General features: G+C 31.8%; 2 protein-coding genes across 3 annotated transcripts in view; one reads left to right on the top strand and one right to left on the bottom strand.

The window, feature by feature from the left end:
* Positions 1–93: 93 nt before the first annotated feature.
* Positions 94–15,216, bottom strand: LOC105150960 (uncharacterized). The gene is made up of 4 exons (XM_011064374.2): positions 11,623–15,216; positions 6,645–7,729; positions 4,406–6,103; positions 94–1,279 (listed from the first exon to the last, which is right to left on the bottom strand). Exons 1-4 carry the CDS (start codon positions 11,644–11,646, stop codon positions 1,156–1,158), a joined length of 2,931 nt encoding a protein of 976 aa, XP_011062676.2. The 5' UTR covers positions 11,647–15,216; the 3' UTR covers positions 94–1,155.
* Positions 1,147–16,072, top strand: part of LOC105150967 (uncharacterized) — a 33,535-nt gene continuing 18,609 nt past the window's right edge. For both annotated transcript variants that reach the window (XM_087402670.1, XM_087402668.1), the window contains exon 1: positions 1,147–1,281. The gene's annotated coding sequence lies outside the window, so the exon portion shown is untranslated. The remainder of the gene's footprint in view (positions 1,282–16,072) is intronic.

Raw genomic sequence — 16,072 nt, 5'->3', positions numbered from 1 at the left:
ATCGACCATTGCTTAATTTTTAGCAGTTCAAAATTCGCAAACAGATGTCACTGAAATATAAAGAGTAAATAAAAAATTCAAACACCGCACATATGTCGTAAAAAATATTATTTATTCGTTGACTTATACAAATACAATTTTATACGTAAAGACAGAAATAAATATATTCTCGTAACGATTGACGACGATTTCTCTCTCTGAATTAATAATATATTCTCATGTATAATATATTCTCAACATTATTTCTGATCTTTCAGCGCGTCGAAATAAATTATATTATACGTACGATATAATTTATATTCGAACGGAACGCAGGAATCAGAAATGAGATGAGAAGAAGCGACGGAATTCACCAAAGGACGATTAGGTAATATGGTGAATATTCGGAAATTGCAGAAGAAACTTACTCACCGCCGAACTTACATTCTCTCTCTTAAATTCTATTCTTAATTATCTAAGTTACAAATATGAGTGCATATTAAATAAAATTGCCTCGCTGGCAAATATGTACACTTTTGGCTCGTCGTTGATTCAATGTGTTTGACAGAAACTTGTTTAATTGCAAAATTATTGCAAATGTAAATTAACGAAACATTTTCTTAAAAGATCACGTTAAAGATTTCATGCAACTGATCACAATCATGCGAGTCACCCACTAATAAAAAAAAATTTCATACCCCACGCGAATTTAATATACCCGGCAAGTCTTGGAAAGGATGCATTAACTCTTTACTTATTATTGGCGTTTTTATATATCGACATGTTTGAATAACGCTTAACTAATTTCAGATTAAAAAAAGTTTTATACTCATTTTTTTTGTTGTTTCGTGAGAGCTATTATACACAGCTAAAGAATTCGCGTGTTATTATAATACTAATTATCTATAATATATACAAGATTTTCTGTAACAGCTGTATTTTTGATGTGAAAGTATTTCCCGTTGTTAATTGAAATAATTGTTTCCTAACGAAAATGTCGAGATAGTTTTTAAGCTGTGTCCGAGAAAAGAAAAAAGATTTAACCAGCTGGATTTCCAGGATGTATTTGCAAACGCGAAATGTTAAAAGAAAAATATTTTTTCAAGCAGGACTTAACTAGAGTTGAAAATGCCAACTGGTAGAAGAAGAGTCGCAATTTGAGAACTACAAGCGTATCTAAAAGAAGATGTTGCCGGGTCTCGCCTGTGGGCACAGGAAGCTGGAACAATCGTGTCTCCTGACAGCGTCCATGACCTCCTCAAAGTGACTGGACACCTGTGCGGCTGCTCCAGGTTGAATTCTGTAAGTACACGTGCAAATGTCGATTAGTGTAGGATAACAAACTATTAGAAAGTTGGAGACATACTTCGACAAATGACCGACACCGTACGCAGTTAATTACTAATTAGGTGTGTACTAGATTGCGGATCTGTTAATCTTCTCATGTTTTCCATTAACGATCGCTCGCTCCAATTAACTCGCTTTCTTTAGGACGCACCGAGATATACAAACTGATTTAAAAGTTATTGTACTTGTTAATTAAATAGTTAATTAAAGACTAATTAAATATATTAAATATATTAATATAAATATATTAATTATTATACATCACAATTATACACAGAGTAAAATTTAATTATATTTCCAGAATACAAATGTGATTCATTATTAATTAAAACATTTATTTTTTAATTTTAAGCAAAACTTTTTGGGAAAAGTGAAATCTCGTATTGTCTATCTTTAATTTAACATCTATTAATTATCTAACTAATTATCTGACTAATCGAATATATGGAAGAAAAATTATTTTAGAATAGTTTTAAAATCTTAAAAGCATATATGAGCAGAAAACTGATAAAGAAAACTTATATTGTCCTTCTTTCATTGGACATTAAATTCTTGTTATTTTTAGAAATGCGATTTGTCCCGTAAATTCTCGTCACGTATGTGAGAACTGCTTGCTCGGGGATAGTATGCATTACAACATAGTACATGATATAATTCCGCTCTCTCATCGGTATATGGATGCACGCGTCTGCAATGAATTGAATTGTATAATGGTATATGTTTCACATGTCGGTACAGGAAATGCCATATTTGTCATTAACAATCCATTCGTGGATAACGAACACGTAATATCGTCGGAATTACTCGCGAGAACTTGAGCTCTCTCTCTCATCTTTCTTAACTTATCTCGAGCGATCAATCTTTCTCAACAAAATTTCCTAAACATTTCGAAATTTCTCGAATTTTATGAAGTATTTCTTATAATTTTCGAAAATAAGAGACAGATGAAGCAGTCTCGATTATACTAGAATGATAAAAGTAGAAAAGTGTGTAAAAAGCATTTTTATTTGTTACAAATTAATTAATATATAATTAATTAATATATTAATTAATATTAATTATATTAATTTATATATTAATTATTTAATACGTAATTATATATCAATTATTACGAATAAATATTATACTTCTAATGATGAATTTTACCAAGATGACTCATTTGAAATAACACATTTCACTTAATTACTGTGATGCTGATGAAATCACATTAAAAAGCGATCCGACAGGGATTAATCGCGATTAAGAACTGGAAAGAGAAGCGAACGCGAGATAAGTAAGTTATTGCATTGGATGCATGAGAGTTTTCTCTTTGTCTCGTTTTTTCTTTTATTTTCGATAACATGTTCAAGTCTTTCTCTTTCTGTCAACTTTTCTTTCTTTTTTTCTATCGCACATGACCAACGCGATAGCGGACAGGGCACATCGTGCGCATACAGTGAAACTGTGCTAAGAGGTAAAAGTCGAATCAGTCAGTAGGACGTCGTCGGCGAAAGCTGGAAGAAAGTTATCCACTGCTCGGACTATAAGTTCTGCCTGACTGGCTGTTATCGGCGTTTCGTTGACGTTTCGAGTGTTTGATAGTTTAGGTCAATAAAATTGGCTTGTATGATTTCACGAAAACATGACGAGAATCGATGTGATCTATCATTATATTTTGAATTACCACTGCCAACAAATACGATTTGTTATATAATAAAATGAGTATGACGCAATGTACGTGTAGTTACATTACTTTATAAATGTTACATTGAAAAAATGTCTCATCGAAAATGGACGAACTAAAAAATCCAGATTATATTAATTAAAGTTCTGGTTATTTAATTAGAATTTGAGTAGATTTTAGAAAACTCTGATTGGTCTATTTTTAATCAAAAATTTAATTTAATCCAACCAATTTTTTTATTATAATTATAAAGAACTATTACTTACAGTTATAACATCTCTTTTATAAGAAATTATATTTTATAATATTACAATCAATTATTATTATAAGATAATTTGGAACAACTTGTTATAACTTGTTTGCTACTTCAAAAATAAAAATTATTAATAAATAAAAGAAAAATTATTAATAAAAAAGAAGAAATTAAATATTTAAATGCATAATGTGTCTCAATAATAATATCAAAATTTATATTAAAAATTTGAAATTAATCAAATAAATCAAAAGAAGATAATAACAAAATAAGATAATATTAAGTCGAAGAGAAAGTACTTCGGGATTTTTGTCAAAAATTTTTATTCAAATAAAACTCAAAAGATTACTTTCAATTAAATTAATTGCCGTTTAAACGTAATATTTTCTACCATTTTTCTGACAAAAGTTGGATTCTGCGACCATAAAAAGCCGAATCTTTAGCAGCAAAAAGGTTATTGACCTATTATGAAAATCATTTTGCAGCATGACAATTCTATTCTACTTCATATATGAATAAAAACCTTAATGGACTTATAATAGGAAGTTTTTGACATGCAGTCTACTCAACAGACATCGAACTATCATCTATTTTATTCAACATGGTTTAAACAGAGAATATTTTCGAAACGTAGTTAAAATGAAAAATTGGATTGATAATTTTCGACCAAAGAGCCGGTTTTTTATCACAGTGAAATTCAATTTTTGCTAGAAAGATGATAGAAAATAGTAGATTCAAACGGCAATTATTTTAATTGAAGGTGGTCTTTTAAATTGATTATTTTAATTGATCATTTTAATTATTATTTAATTATTTTAATTGATAATCTTTTAAATTTTTTAAATTATTTTAACGTTAATATCTCATTTTAACAAAAATTAACAAACTTTTTCTCGAGATTATTTTTCCTCGACTAAATAATAACTTGTAAACAGAAATATAAAAATCACAACTGAAATAATTGTTTATTCTACCAAATTTTTTTCATTTTAAATCATCTATTAAATTTTTGTAAATATCCATTCAATTATAATAATTACGTTTTAAGGTTCAACGATTTCCACATGTAAAATATTAAAATTAAGAGATTTCTGTTTTTTAACAAATTAAAAAAATTTCTGTTTTTTAATAGATTAAAAAAATGTGAAATCAAAATTACTCACAGTCTTAGTAACGCCGTCATCTTTTTCTCCATAAGCACTGAGGCATCTGAACCTCTTTGGATCATCGTATCGCAAAATATCCTCTTTGCGCAGGGTGTGTTTGTCCATTCGCCCTGTATGTGAGTAACTTCTGCCACTTCTGCGTTCTCTAGATTCTGCAACGTGTCCAGAAGCTCCTGGTTGTTTTCGACGCTTCGCTTTCGTCTCCTATTTATTGTTTCCTTCTCGAGATTACTTTCGAAATTTTGCAATCTATCCAACATGAAAAATGCACCATCAGTTCTCAAATTTCTTCCTTGTTGTCCATTATCTTCATTTATTGAAACTGCATCCCGCGAATTATCACCGAATATCTTTGCAGCGGTTTTCAATATATTCTGATCCGACGTGTCTACTTGAACATTTTCTGTTGGGATTTTCAAGCTATCTTCGACAACTAGAATAGCATTTTCATTCGAATATTTCTTTTTATTCTTTTTTGGAATTAGGAATTCAGTGATGTCGATGCGATCTGAGCCAGCAGGCAGATCGATTTCCACGATCTCGCTGATGGAATCGGCACCTTTCCTCTGAAAGCGCTTGCTGCGTACCAGATTTTTCATGTCAGTATCCGCCTTGAAGATATCTAGATAATCGAGACTTCTCCTTTTACGTCTATTGGTTTCCACATAATCGGCTTCATCCACCACCTGTTTACTTTCTCGATTCTCAATTCTCTCGGCGTTTCGTTTGTCCTCTTCCAGAACCAAGAAGACTCCGTCGCTATCTGTCGAACCCATGTCTTCGTTTCTCGCTTTATCGTTCTGAGGAACATTTTGCAGAACGTACAAGGTCTGCGGTGTCGCTTCGTTCAATTTTAAATTCGCATCCTCGATCGTTTTTAAGTACGCTCCAGTTTCTAAAGCACGCTTGTGCTCTAGATCGTCTTCGTCCACGTTTGATCGTTTCAGAACGTCGACGTCGAGATATCGACCAACCGCTACGGCGCCTATGCCGAGCGCAGCTCCAGATGCGACGAGACCTAGAGCCGGGATTAGAATGCTAGTGCCTGTCGCTACCGTGTCGATCTTGTTTTGAGCCTCCTTGGTTGAGCCTTTGGATAGACCGAGATTCTGCGAGATTTTATGAGTGGCCTCCACCAAAGGGTCGATCACCGGCCTAGTGAATTGTGAGACCCTCTCGACTCCGGTGGAAAACTGGTTCTTCAGATTTTCAGAGATCTTCACCCAAAGGGAAGGTTCGTACGGTCGTTTCAAGCCGTAGAAGTGCTGATTCGGATAATAATTCTTCGTGGTATAACTGTCCACGATGTTCTTATTGTTCAGCACATATTTCTTTTTATGACGTTGCTCGGTAAATGAATGTTGGTTTTCCGGGAAATTGTCCGGTCGGCGTTTCTCATTCTTTAGGATCTTGGCTGGTTGCACGCCCAGCTCTGGATGGGCGTATTGGAGAACCGGCGCGCGAGCGCCGGGTTTCAACGCTACCGGCGCTATAGTCTGACTCTCCGGGGTGTAACGTTGAGAAATCGGATAGTTCGCGATGCCGTCCGGATGTAACATCCTTTTGTGGACGCTCGCGCGATAATGATCATTACGTGGCTCATAAACCTCGGCTTTCAAAGTTTCGCTTTTGTAATTTCTTGGATCCCACTCGAAGTACACGTTGTGAGCTTCTTCGTCGTAGTTGCGACCGTATCTAGCGTAAAGAGAAATCAGAAAATTATAGGAATCGTTCAATACGACTAGTGCCACTAATAAGTACAGTAAAACTCCGTTTATCCGAAGAGTTCCGATAACAAGAGCTAATGTTCAGAAAATTGGAGTTCTAATACATCAAGCTCTTGTTAACTATAGCACCGTACTTAGGATAATAAGAGCTCAGCTATGAGTTTATATATTTAGAACTGAGCACGAATTTGCTTGTATAAATGGAACGTTACAGATACATGAAATTCTACTATAACTAAAATAATTATTATAATTATAAAGTACAAAAAAAGAAACACACAAATAACTAACAAAAGAAGACAACAATTTCTAAACAGAAATATAAGAGACACATCTTTGATCATTTTTTTATTCCGAATTTTTTAAATTTTAAATTATCTTTTATACTCTTTCTTCCTACGTTTCTATGGATACGATAATATTAGTTTTTATTTTAAACGTTCTTAACATTTCTTTGTCTAAGTAAGATCATACTCAGCCGATTTTCTACAAATCGAATCTTTTCTTACCTTCGATTAACATCTTTAAAAAACTTTTCGAATTTCTCTTTCTTTTCCGCGTTATCGTCGGAAGGCTCAACAAGAGGTTCTGTGGTAACCGTCAAACTACCCTCGGAAGTTACAAGCTTGTTATTGATAACCCGAGCGTTTCTCCAGGTTTGTATTTTGTCGATAGGTTCATCGGACACTCTCGTACCATGAACTATTGGCGTGCCATCGATATCCAATGACAAGGGCGATCTCTTTGGTGTAGTTTTCACGTTGATCTCTGATCGAACGATTACTTCCGGAGGCACAGCTTTACCATCTCGGTTTTTCGACAAATTGGCGCCAATATTCGTCCTCGTAGACACTATATGAGGTATATACATATAATGAAACCCATCCTCATTCGCAACACTTCGGTCGTTAAGTTTAAAGTTCTTCTGAGTTCGATCCTGGAAATTCCTGGCAAACAGGATATCGCTGCCGAATGCTTCACCCAATCTGTCATAGTTCGTTCTTTCTTCAATGGCAGTATCCAAGTTCGTTTGCAACGGTTTCCAGTTTCGATACTCTTCCTCTTCCTCCGGCTCCTCTTGCTTCAAAACTCTTCCTTCCGCGTCCAACGGCGTCCAATTCCCATAATCGATTATGCCAATAGGCTGACTTCTCTCAGATGCCAGTCTCTTATCGGCTCGATTAATATCTGATTTTTCATCTTTCGGTTCTGAAAATTTGGAGAACGTCGCCCTGATTTGTTCTATTTGAGCTTCCTCAAGTTTTCGCACCTCTTTCTTTTTACCTTCATTCTTCTCATCGAGCATCGATTCATTCTGCACATTTATTGAAAAATTTCTTTTATTTTCCGCAGTGAAGTTTGATTCTTCTTGAATAGGTTTTGGTGTAAGCTTCGAATCATTGGTGAATGATTTGTCTCGTCGCTTAACGATTAAAGTGGCCACGTTGCCTTCGCTTGTTCGCACTTTCAGCTCTTCCGTCTCGCCCGGAAGACTTCGAGAGACTTTCAACATCGTTCTGGTATAGCCTGGTTTTGGTAATTCGTCATAGCATGTGCCAAGTGTTAAAGCCACGAAGAACAGAAAAATGGTAATCTGAAATAAAATTGGAATTGCTTAATATAACATTCATATAATTCTTAAAACATTCGTCATATAATTCTTGAAACATTTCTGTTAAATTATATTTTTTATACTGACATTTAGCTTATTTAACACGTAATAATTATTGCGTTGAATTGATTATTCACATAAGATTAGTAATGCTTAATGTCAACGATTATAACAGATTCCTAAACTTCTTTCTTGAACTAATAATAGCGTAATATAATATTTAATTTGATTTTAATTTAATTCAATTTATTGCAAGTGCAACAAGATGAAGCGCCAGCAAGACTACTTTCATGAGCCTGTATACAATGTGAATATAATAGAAAATAATAATATAATAATAGCACATAATAATGTAACAACATAATAATTGACAGAAAACAGAATAAGCGCGGATCAAATACTCTATCAATATGAATAAAATTTAAAAGAAAAGTGTGTTCGAAAAGTGTTACTTTAGATCTATGCAAAGTTGCGGAATATTCTTGAATTTATAGTTGACTTTCATTGTTTGATAATTTTTATCGACACACCAATTTTATTGTACCGCTTCATCAGAGATACTGCGCACTATAATTCTTGCGTGAGCGTGTTCATCTGATGTTGCGTACATGCATAATAGCGACGGTCGAGGAACAAACGAAGATGACCGGAATGCGAAATGAGTTTTAAAAAAGTTTTCGAAAGTCGGCCTTATGAGTCCCTAGAAATCCGCAATTTGTCTACAGATTTATATTCGCGCGATGCGTAAGAATAAATATACCGGCAAACATTCAATTGTGTGATTTTCAAGTCGCATCTCGCGAATTCTCAATGCATCTCGATTTATTTGTAACGGATGAATCGGCCGTGTCGGCAACGCTCCAACAGTTCGGCGACGAGAGAAATTTAATAGCCCGTTGAGATTGTCGACATTCTTTCCCGGCATTAGAAAATAGCAATGTAGTAATCGAGCGGCGGGTTACTTTCTATTATCAAACGTGACGATTATCCCTGATTGGAATTACGCGCAGCTGACAATTCTCGCGCGATTGCACCGTAAATTTGCTGTTGAGTCATTGCGTGTGGATTATAAAATATTATCTCGACGTATCGAAATTAGGTGACGGAATACAAATATGTATCATTAAGTTGATAATAAAAATATTTTCTTGATGATCGATTGCGCCGCATATTCGCTAATTATTAATAAATTTGTTATTAATATTAATAAACGTGCTATTAATATTAATAAATTATTAGTCTCGTTTCCTTAGATTAGAGAATATCATTATTTGGAGTGTAAGCTTTAGAAATCATTCATCCTGAACGAGAAAACGTCCCAACATCCGGCCGTTAAAGTGCATTTGAAGTTCGATGTGTATTACAACAGAAAAAATACTTTCTAATAGCGTACGCGCAAAAAGCGGATAAAATGAAATAAAGGTAGCTCTGGACCGAGTGTGTTCTAACGATAAGTGAAATGGAACGACATGCTTTCCCCGTGCACGTTTTGCACGAAACATACGCGTGCGTTAATTCGCCTACGGCCGATGCGTATCGCATCATATACATGTACATCAGCAGGAAGCATGCGTACGATCCACTTTTTCCATCCCGATGACTTTCGATAGACGACTGTCAACTATTGATATCGATATTCAATAGAGCATTTTTTTTGCAATCTGAATTAATTCGATAACGTGTAGACTGTTCATTTATTTGTCCCATATAATTGAACTTTTGTTTTTAAAATATTCTTAAAAGCGTGATTATAATCAAATCAATTAAATTGTAATTTTTAAGATCCGTATCTGTATATACCTCACTTTTAATTTTAATTATATATATATACTTTAATTTCAATTTTATATATATATATATATATATATATATATATATAATTGAACATTTATTTCAAAAATATTTTTGAAAGCGTCATTCTAATTAAATCAATTTATATATTTTTTCTTCAAAGCAATTGCATTGTAATTCATAAATCCGTATTTACAACTCACTTTCAATAAATTGATAAAAGTGCATCGATAAATGTATGTATTTATTTTGGAATTTTTATAGTATTTAATATAACTATATGCAAAATGCTGGTATTTATTTATGAAAATAATATGTGAAAAACCTTAAAAATTAGAATTTAATATGATTCAATTAAAATTGCTCTATCAAAAATATTTCAAAAATAAAACTCCAACTAAGTTTCAAAATTATACATTTAAAATAATTTAAAACTTTGTGCAAATATCTAAATTGAAAACCTAAGTTCAATTAGTAATTATATTTTGTCGCATCTAGAAATTTTGGCAAAGTTAATAATTAAAATACTAAGAAATATATTTATTTCTTTAGCTATTGAGATTATCTCTCAATTTATTAAGTTATAATAGATTAAAATTTGATACTTATATGAGTTCCTGTTTGTCTTTTTATTTAAGACCATATCAAGAATTGAAACTTTATATTTAATAATTAATAAATTATTATTTACTTATTTTGGATAAAAATAATTGTATATATGTATAATCGTATTTTTCCATTTGAAGGACTAAATTAAGTTGTGCAGGACACAATAAATCTCAATCAATTAAAATTTCGCGTATGTTAAAGCGAGTCAAAATACGCAGCGCAATATGTGTGGTACACCGATGCGTGTCACTCGTGGTTTCCGCTCCAGAAAATCTGCGGGTCGACATTAATTGCACGACAATTAAGTCTAGATCTAGTTTTTTCCTCGATGGCCGTCGCGTGCATTCATCTGGAAACCGCCCACGCTCTACCGCCGATTGTCGATTATGAAGATCGAGTTTCACGCGTACCGATCGATTAAGCACGGATAAGATGATCAAGATTAATCCGCGATCAATGCGATATATCGTTCACGGTTTGTTATTGTACTGAATAGAGAGCCGCACATATATTTACGTAACCTGGAAGCCTATCCTCCATTTTTTAATGGAGGATTAATTAATCATGAGGCTTCGAGCTCATTAGTATTTCATTCATAAAAGTTTTAGCAGGTGAAATCATTAATGTTCTGTAGACACTGTTTAAAAGAGGTAAAAATATGATTAAAGCAATGAAGAAATATTTACTTTAATCTGAACAAGTGATTTTATAATATGAACATCAACTAATTGCGTAATTTTTAGTATTTAACATTTATAACAACCGAGAACTTTTTTCGGTGAAATGTTCCGTGATAGCAAAGTCTTTCTACTGAAAAGTAAAATTAAAAAATTATTTACTGTGTACAATTTTCACATTTCTTTAATTATATTATTCTTCAGAATACGCGACAAGGATTCACAAAACTTTCTTCTAAAATCACTTTATCTTAAACACGCGACATGTACCTATACTTAACAATTAGCATCCGGTTCCACTAATGTAAACTTTATTTTAATCTTTGCTTAATTTACTAATTTTAAGACTTCTAATTTTAAGAATAACAATATAACGATAAAACAGACAAATAAGAATCGATTCTTTAAAATGTAAACGTATGAAAATTATTAATAAGAGTTAAATACATACATAATAGAAACAAAGATAACATAATGATCTTTGTTTCTATTATGTATGTATTTAATTCTTATTAATAATTTTTATACATTTACATTTTAAAGAATCGATTTTTATTTGTCTGTTTTATCGTTATACTGTTACTGAATTTTAAGAGTTTGACTGTTTTATATTAATTCTTTGACTGTTTTATATTAATTCTAAGAATCTTAGAAAAAGATAAATAAGTAAAACTGAAATTAAAATTAATCTTATATTAGAGGAACCGGGACTAAGCGATAAAAATAAAAAAAAAGAAAACGACAGAGGGAGTAGAGAAAAAGAAAAGAAAGAGAAAAAAGTAGATAAAAAATATTTACCTGATATCTTCTCATCGTTGTCATGTTTTCTGGATTTCCCAGCAGTTTCTGTGATAAAAAGTACTAGATGGCGCGGAGAAAGATGCACGAGGTCCGCGGGGGGAAAACGAAGAACTTTCTTCAAGACTGCATGATATGCGACTGTCACCGATTGTCGTCGCGATTTAGAAAACGTCGCGCAAATCGCAAAATTTCTGCTCCGGTCCTTCAGACGAAAGACGAAAGCGACGAAGAAAGAGAAAGAAGGGGCTCTGTCCGGAGGCTCCCTGGTTCCTATCGCACCTGTTGACTCCCGGAATATCTTCACAAGACTGACGGAGCCGCTCAGCCAGCAGCTCCTCGTGCGCCCGATCAACGTATGAGCGAAACTTCTCTCCGACCTACTTCTCGCGCCTGCCTTCGTCTTCTTCCGTAGCGGCGTAAGACGTCCATGCTTAACCCTTCCGGGGTGGAGAGGGGAGGCTGATCCTTCTCCTATCAACCGATATCGATAAGATTTAAGAGAGACATCCGAGACGATTAAAATTATTGATAATATTAAGTCATCATAAATATATTAATTAGTTCTTATTAATTAGTCATATACAAATAATCGGAGTTAATCATTCCGAAAGTGAAATAATCTTTTTCTTATTTTTTCAATTTATTTACAAAAATAAGGAGGCACACGCTGAAAATGTTTTTGGACACGATTTAAATAGTAAGTGTTAAATGGAAAAGAAAAGTATACTTGTATATTTAACAAAAACCAGTCTTCTTGTCAGAAAGTTCTTTTTTAGAGTTCTTTTAACCGTTCTTTTAACCTTTTACAAATAAAAAAGAGGATCAGTCATTCAATTTGCAATTTCTATGCAAATTTGAATCTAAGATTAAATATCAGATACTTTTTAGCAAAAAAAAATATATTATATTGTAAATAATTTTTAGGAGAACACTATTTATATGAGTTATCGAAAATATTTTATTAATTGAGAAAGATGGAAAGAAAAAGGAAGAGAAAGAAGGAAATAAATATAGAAATCCGTGTCATTAATCAGGAAACAAAAATAAATCTTTGCGCATTCTCCTGCAAATTGAAATAATTTTTATTTATGCCATGACGAAATTAATTTGCAGCAATAATGCATTATTTCCGTTTGTTCCAATTATCGGACCAAGAAGAATTTGCACATTCAGGACGACGATTGAACCGCGTCATTACATCTTTATCTCGGATTTCCTCTTTTAAATACTTTCTCAGTATTTATATTTCGCTCTTTATTTCTCAATTTTGCATCGCTTTCATTTCAGACTTCTATAGTTTTCAAAACACGAGATCTCATAAAGTAATATTCTTCAATTATAGGACAATTTCAGATTTATAGATTCTTTAATTTTGGATTTACAGATTCTTACAAAATTATTTTGTTTTCTTAAATTATAAACAATAATAAAATTAAGCAATAATAAAATTAAATAATATTATAATCTTTATTTAATTCTTAAAAGTATGCATACATGCCAATAAAAACATAATTTTCAAGCAGCTGAGATTGGCTATCTGTGAAGAGATTCGTTTCTCTAAATTAATTCACAATGAGTCTCATTCCAGATATTATATATCTCGTTAATTGATTTATTTCGCTTTACTTGCAATTCCAAGCGATTGTTCTGTCCTACCTAATGCATTTAGTAATTTTTTGTTAAATTAAAAATAAATATTTATATCATTAACGCACAATAAACTTAACAAATTTTCTTTAATATTACAGATTATTAAGTACATTACTGCAAAAATTTCGAAAATATTGCATTATTCTGTCTTGCCTTACAAATTAAATAAATCATGTCAGATATAATTATTCTTTTCCGTCGTGTTTGAAATGACTCATCAGAAAAGTCGCAGTAGTTATTGCGTTTTCCTACACGTACCATTGTTTCGCCATGGCGTATCTCTCTTTCTCATTCAAGCGAGTTTTAATTATCTGGTATAGATCTTTATCAACGGGATTCCGGAGACGCGCGAACTTCGTCGACGGCAGCCGGTTTAATTTTCAAGTTCACGATCGGGACGAACCGGAAGAGGCATTCTTCGTGAGAGACCGCCAGCGAGTTCAGAGACCCGCTAGTGAAAGTCGATCGGTTAAATGACGACGATGCACACCTGTGTAACGTCCTATTCTGGCCACGGATCACAAATACCATGTGTTCTCCCTCCAATGAAATCTCTTTGATCTCTTTTGCTTTAAATCGATAATCAGTTCCTGCTATTCCGCAACGCTTGAAGCATTTTCGGAATAGTTCGAATATTATCGAGGTAGATTAATAATATTAATAATTTTTTTTTCTCTATTGTCACCACTATTTCTGTTATTTTTTTCAAACATTACTTTTTTCTAATAAATTATCTAACATATAGTCTTGATAAATACAAACAAATTATATTAGCGTGTAACAGATCGGTAAAATTAAATTTTTAAATAATTTACATTCATTGAATAAATGTTACATTATTATAGATATGATAGAATATATTAAAAATAGGTATTGTGCGAAGTAATTTTGAAGTGAAAAATAAATACAAATATACAGTTATTTCGAAGAATAACTACTTTCACTTTTTTAAAGATTCTGGGCAAATAATGACAAGGAAGAATCAGAAAAATATTTTGTCAATATTGGCATATATTTAATTATTTTGCATTAAATAATACAAAAAAAATTTTGTTTTCAATTAATTAGTATAATATTTTAAATATATTAAGTATATTAAATATATTTTTGATGATAATCGATTAAAAAATTTTGTTATGCTATTTATACTATTTTTATTTACAGTTGCTATTTTATTGTAATATTATATACAATTATATTATTTTATTATAATACTTAATAATTTGAAAATTTAATTACTTTCGTATTTTTAAATCTTATTATAAAGTAATAAATGCAAGAAATGAATGAAGTAAAGAAAAAGTAACAAAAAATTAAGAACGGAAAAAATGATGATGACTATTTATTTGAACGAATTTATTAATAAAATAAATTTTACTTTATATTAAGATTTTAGGATGCAAATATATAAATTTCTGGATTTAGTATTAATAGGAACTTCAAAATTAAAAATTAACAAATTTTTCAAAAGATTTAAATCTTAAATTTTCTTACAATGGTTTGAATACTGCCATTTGAGTAATATGGATCAGTAGGTAAGTGTGGCCCATAGTAACGCATAAACGCGAGAGGAGAAAGAGAGAAATTGCAGTTCTCTTGAATGGAGCACGTGACTAATACAGGATATTATCGCAGTTCGTATTTATCGCAGCTGAGCAAATTGCTCGTGCATTAAATCTATCTCTATCGTCTCATAGTCGTCATGCAATTTTTTGCTTCATTTTACTCTGGAAATTATAATCACGGACATAATTTGTTTCAGTATGCATCAATGTCGTTTCTTTAACATATAGTCTCCATAAAACACATTTAAATGAACAAGTGTGGAAATAGATATGTTCATGAAAGTCAAAAAAGAAAATTAATACGCGCACTAATAAACAATTCTTGTCAAACAATAAATGACATGATTTATATGTTTGTTTCAATGTTGTTGTTTTATCGCCAGGTTACTCGACAGGTGGAAAGTTCATCTTGTGAGCGAAGAGAGAAGCCTCGGTCGTGATTCATGTAGAGATCATGTAACAAATTTCTCTTTTCAGCTCCGAAGGGTCAACATCCGGCTTTCGGCATGTCTCTTATGGAAATCTAATATAAGCATTTTTTAAAGTACGGAATACGTCTGCCGTTAATTCTTTTCGCAAAACAAAATTATTCCGGTACGTTAAAATTCATCTTCGTTCGTTGACTTGTAAATTAGACGTGCCACTTTCGTTATATTTTAAACGTCGATTGTCGACATCGCGCTAATTAACTTTTTTCGAATTCAATTTTGTATTCCATAAATGCTCATTTGTATCTTTGTAAAATTATTATCGAGATAGCTCTACAGTAGATAACAATCTATAGAAAGCTAAGTCAGCGTATTTATGTTAAATATAATTGTCTGTACATGTGTGCAATATTTTTTAATGTACGTCTGTAAATAATTTTTATATTATTTAAAATGATAGTTGTATTATACAGAGATAATAATAATAAAAATATAAAAGAATTTAAATTGAGATTAATATCAGTAACCAAATTTTTTTATGTTTTTATTTGAGCCATTATTAATTATAATGGATTTATAATGGATTAAATAAAAAAATAAAATTTATAAAATAATTGAAAATGAATAAATAATAAAAAGCATTATTGTTAAAATGTATTTGCTTCAAGAAAAAAAGTTATTTATGAAATTTAACGTAATAAAGTTAATAAATTATTTGGCAGATTTACAGCTCATTATTAGCAAACTTCATTCTAAAATGCTTGACTATCTAAAAATTTGTATATGGTCTCTGTAAATTGTATT

Source organism: Acromyrmex echinatior, chromosome 2, assembly GCF_024713525.1.
Source record: "Acromyrmex echinatior isolate Ae372 chromosome 2, ASM2471352v2, whole genome shotgun sequence".
NCBI lineage: Eukaryota > Metazoa > Arthropoda > Insecta > Hymenoptera > Formicidae > Acromyrmex > Acromyrmex echinatior.
The sequence above is the reverse complement of the archived record's forward strand: the minus strand, read 5'-3'. Positions and strand labels throughout refer to the sequence as shown.

Bases quoted from the DNA above. Each gene is read 5' to 3' on its own strand.
- LOC105150960 (XM_011064374.2), bottom strand. From the start codon at position 11,646: ATGACAACGATGAGAAGATATCAG. The intron at 6,104-6,644 runs GTAAGAAAAGAT...TCTTTACGCTAG, and splicing joins TTTAAAGATGTTAATCGAAG to ATACGGTCGCAACTACGACG. The intron at 1,280-4,405 runs GTGAGTAATTTT...GTGTACTTACAG, and splicing joins ATGACGGCGTTACTAAGACT to AATTCAACCTGGAGCAGCCG.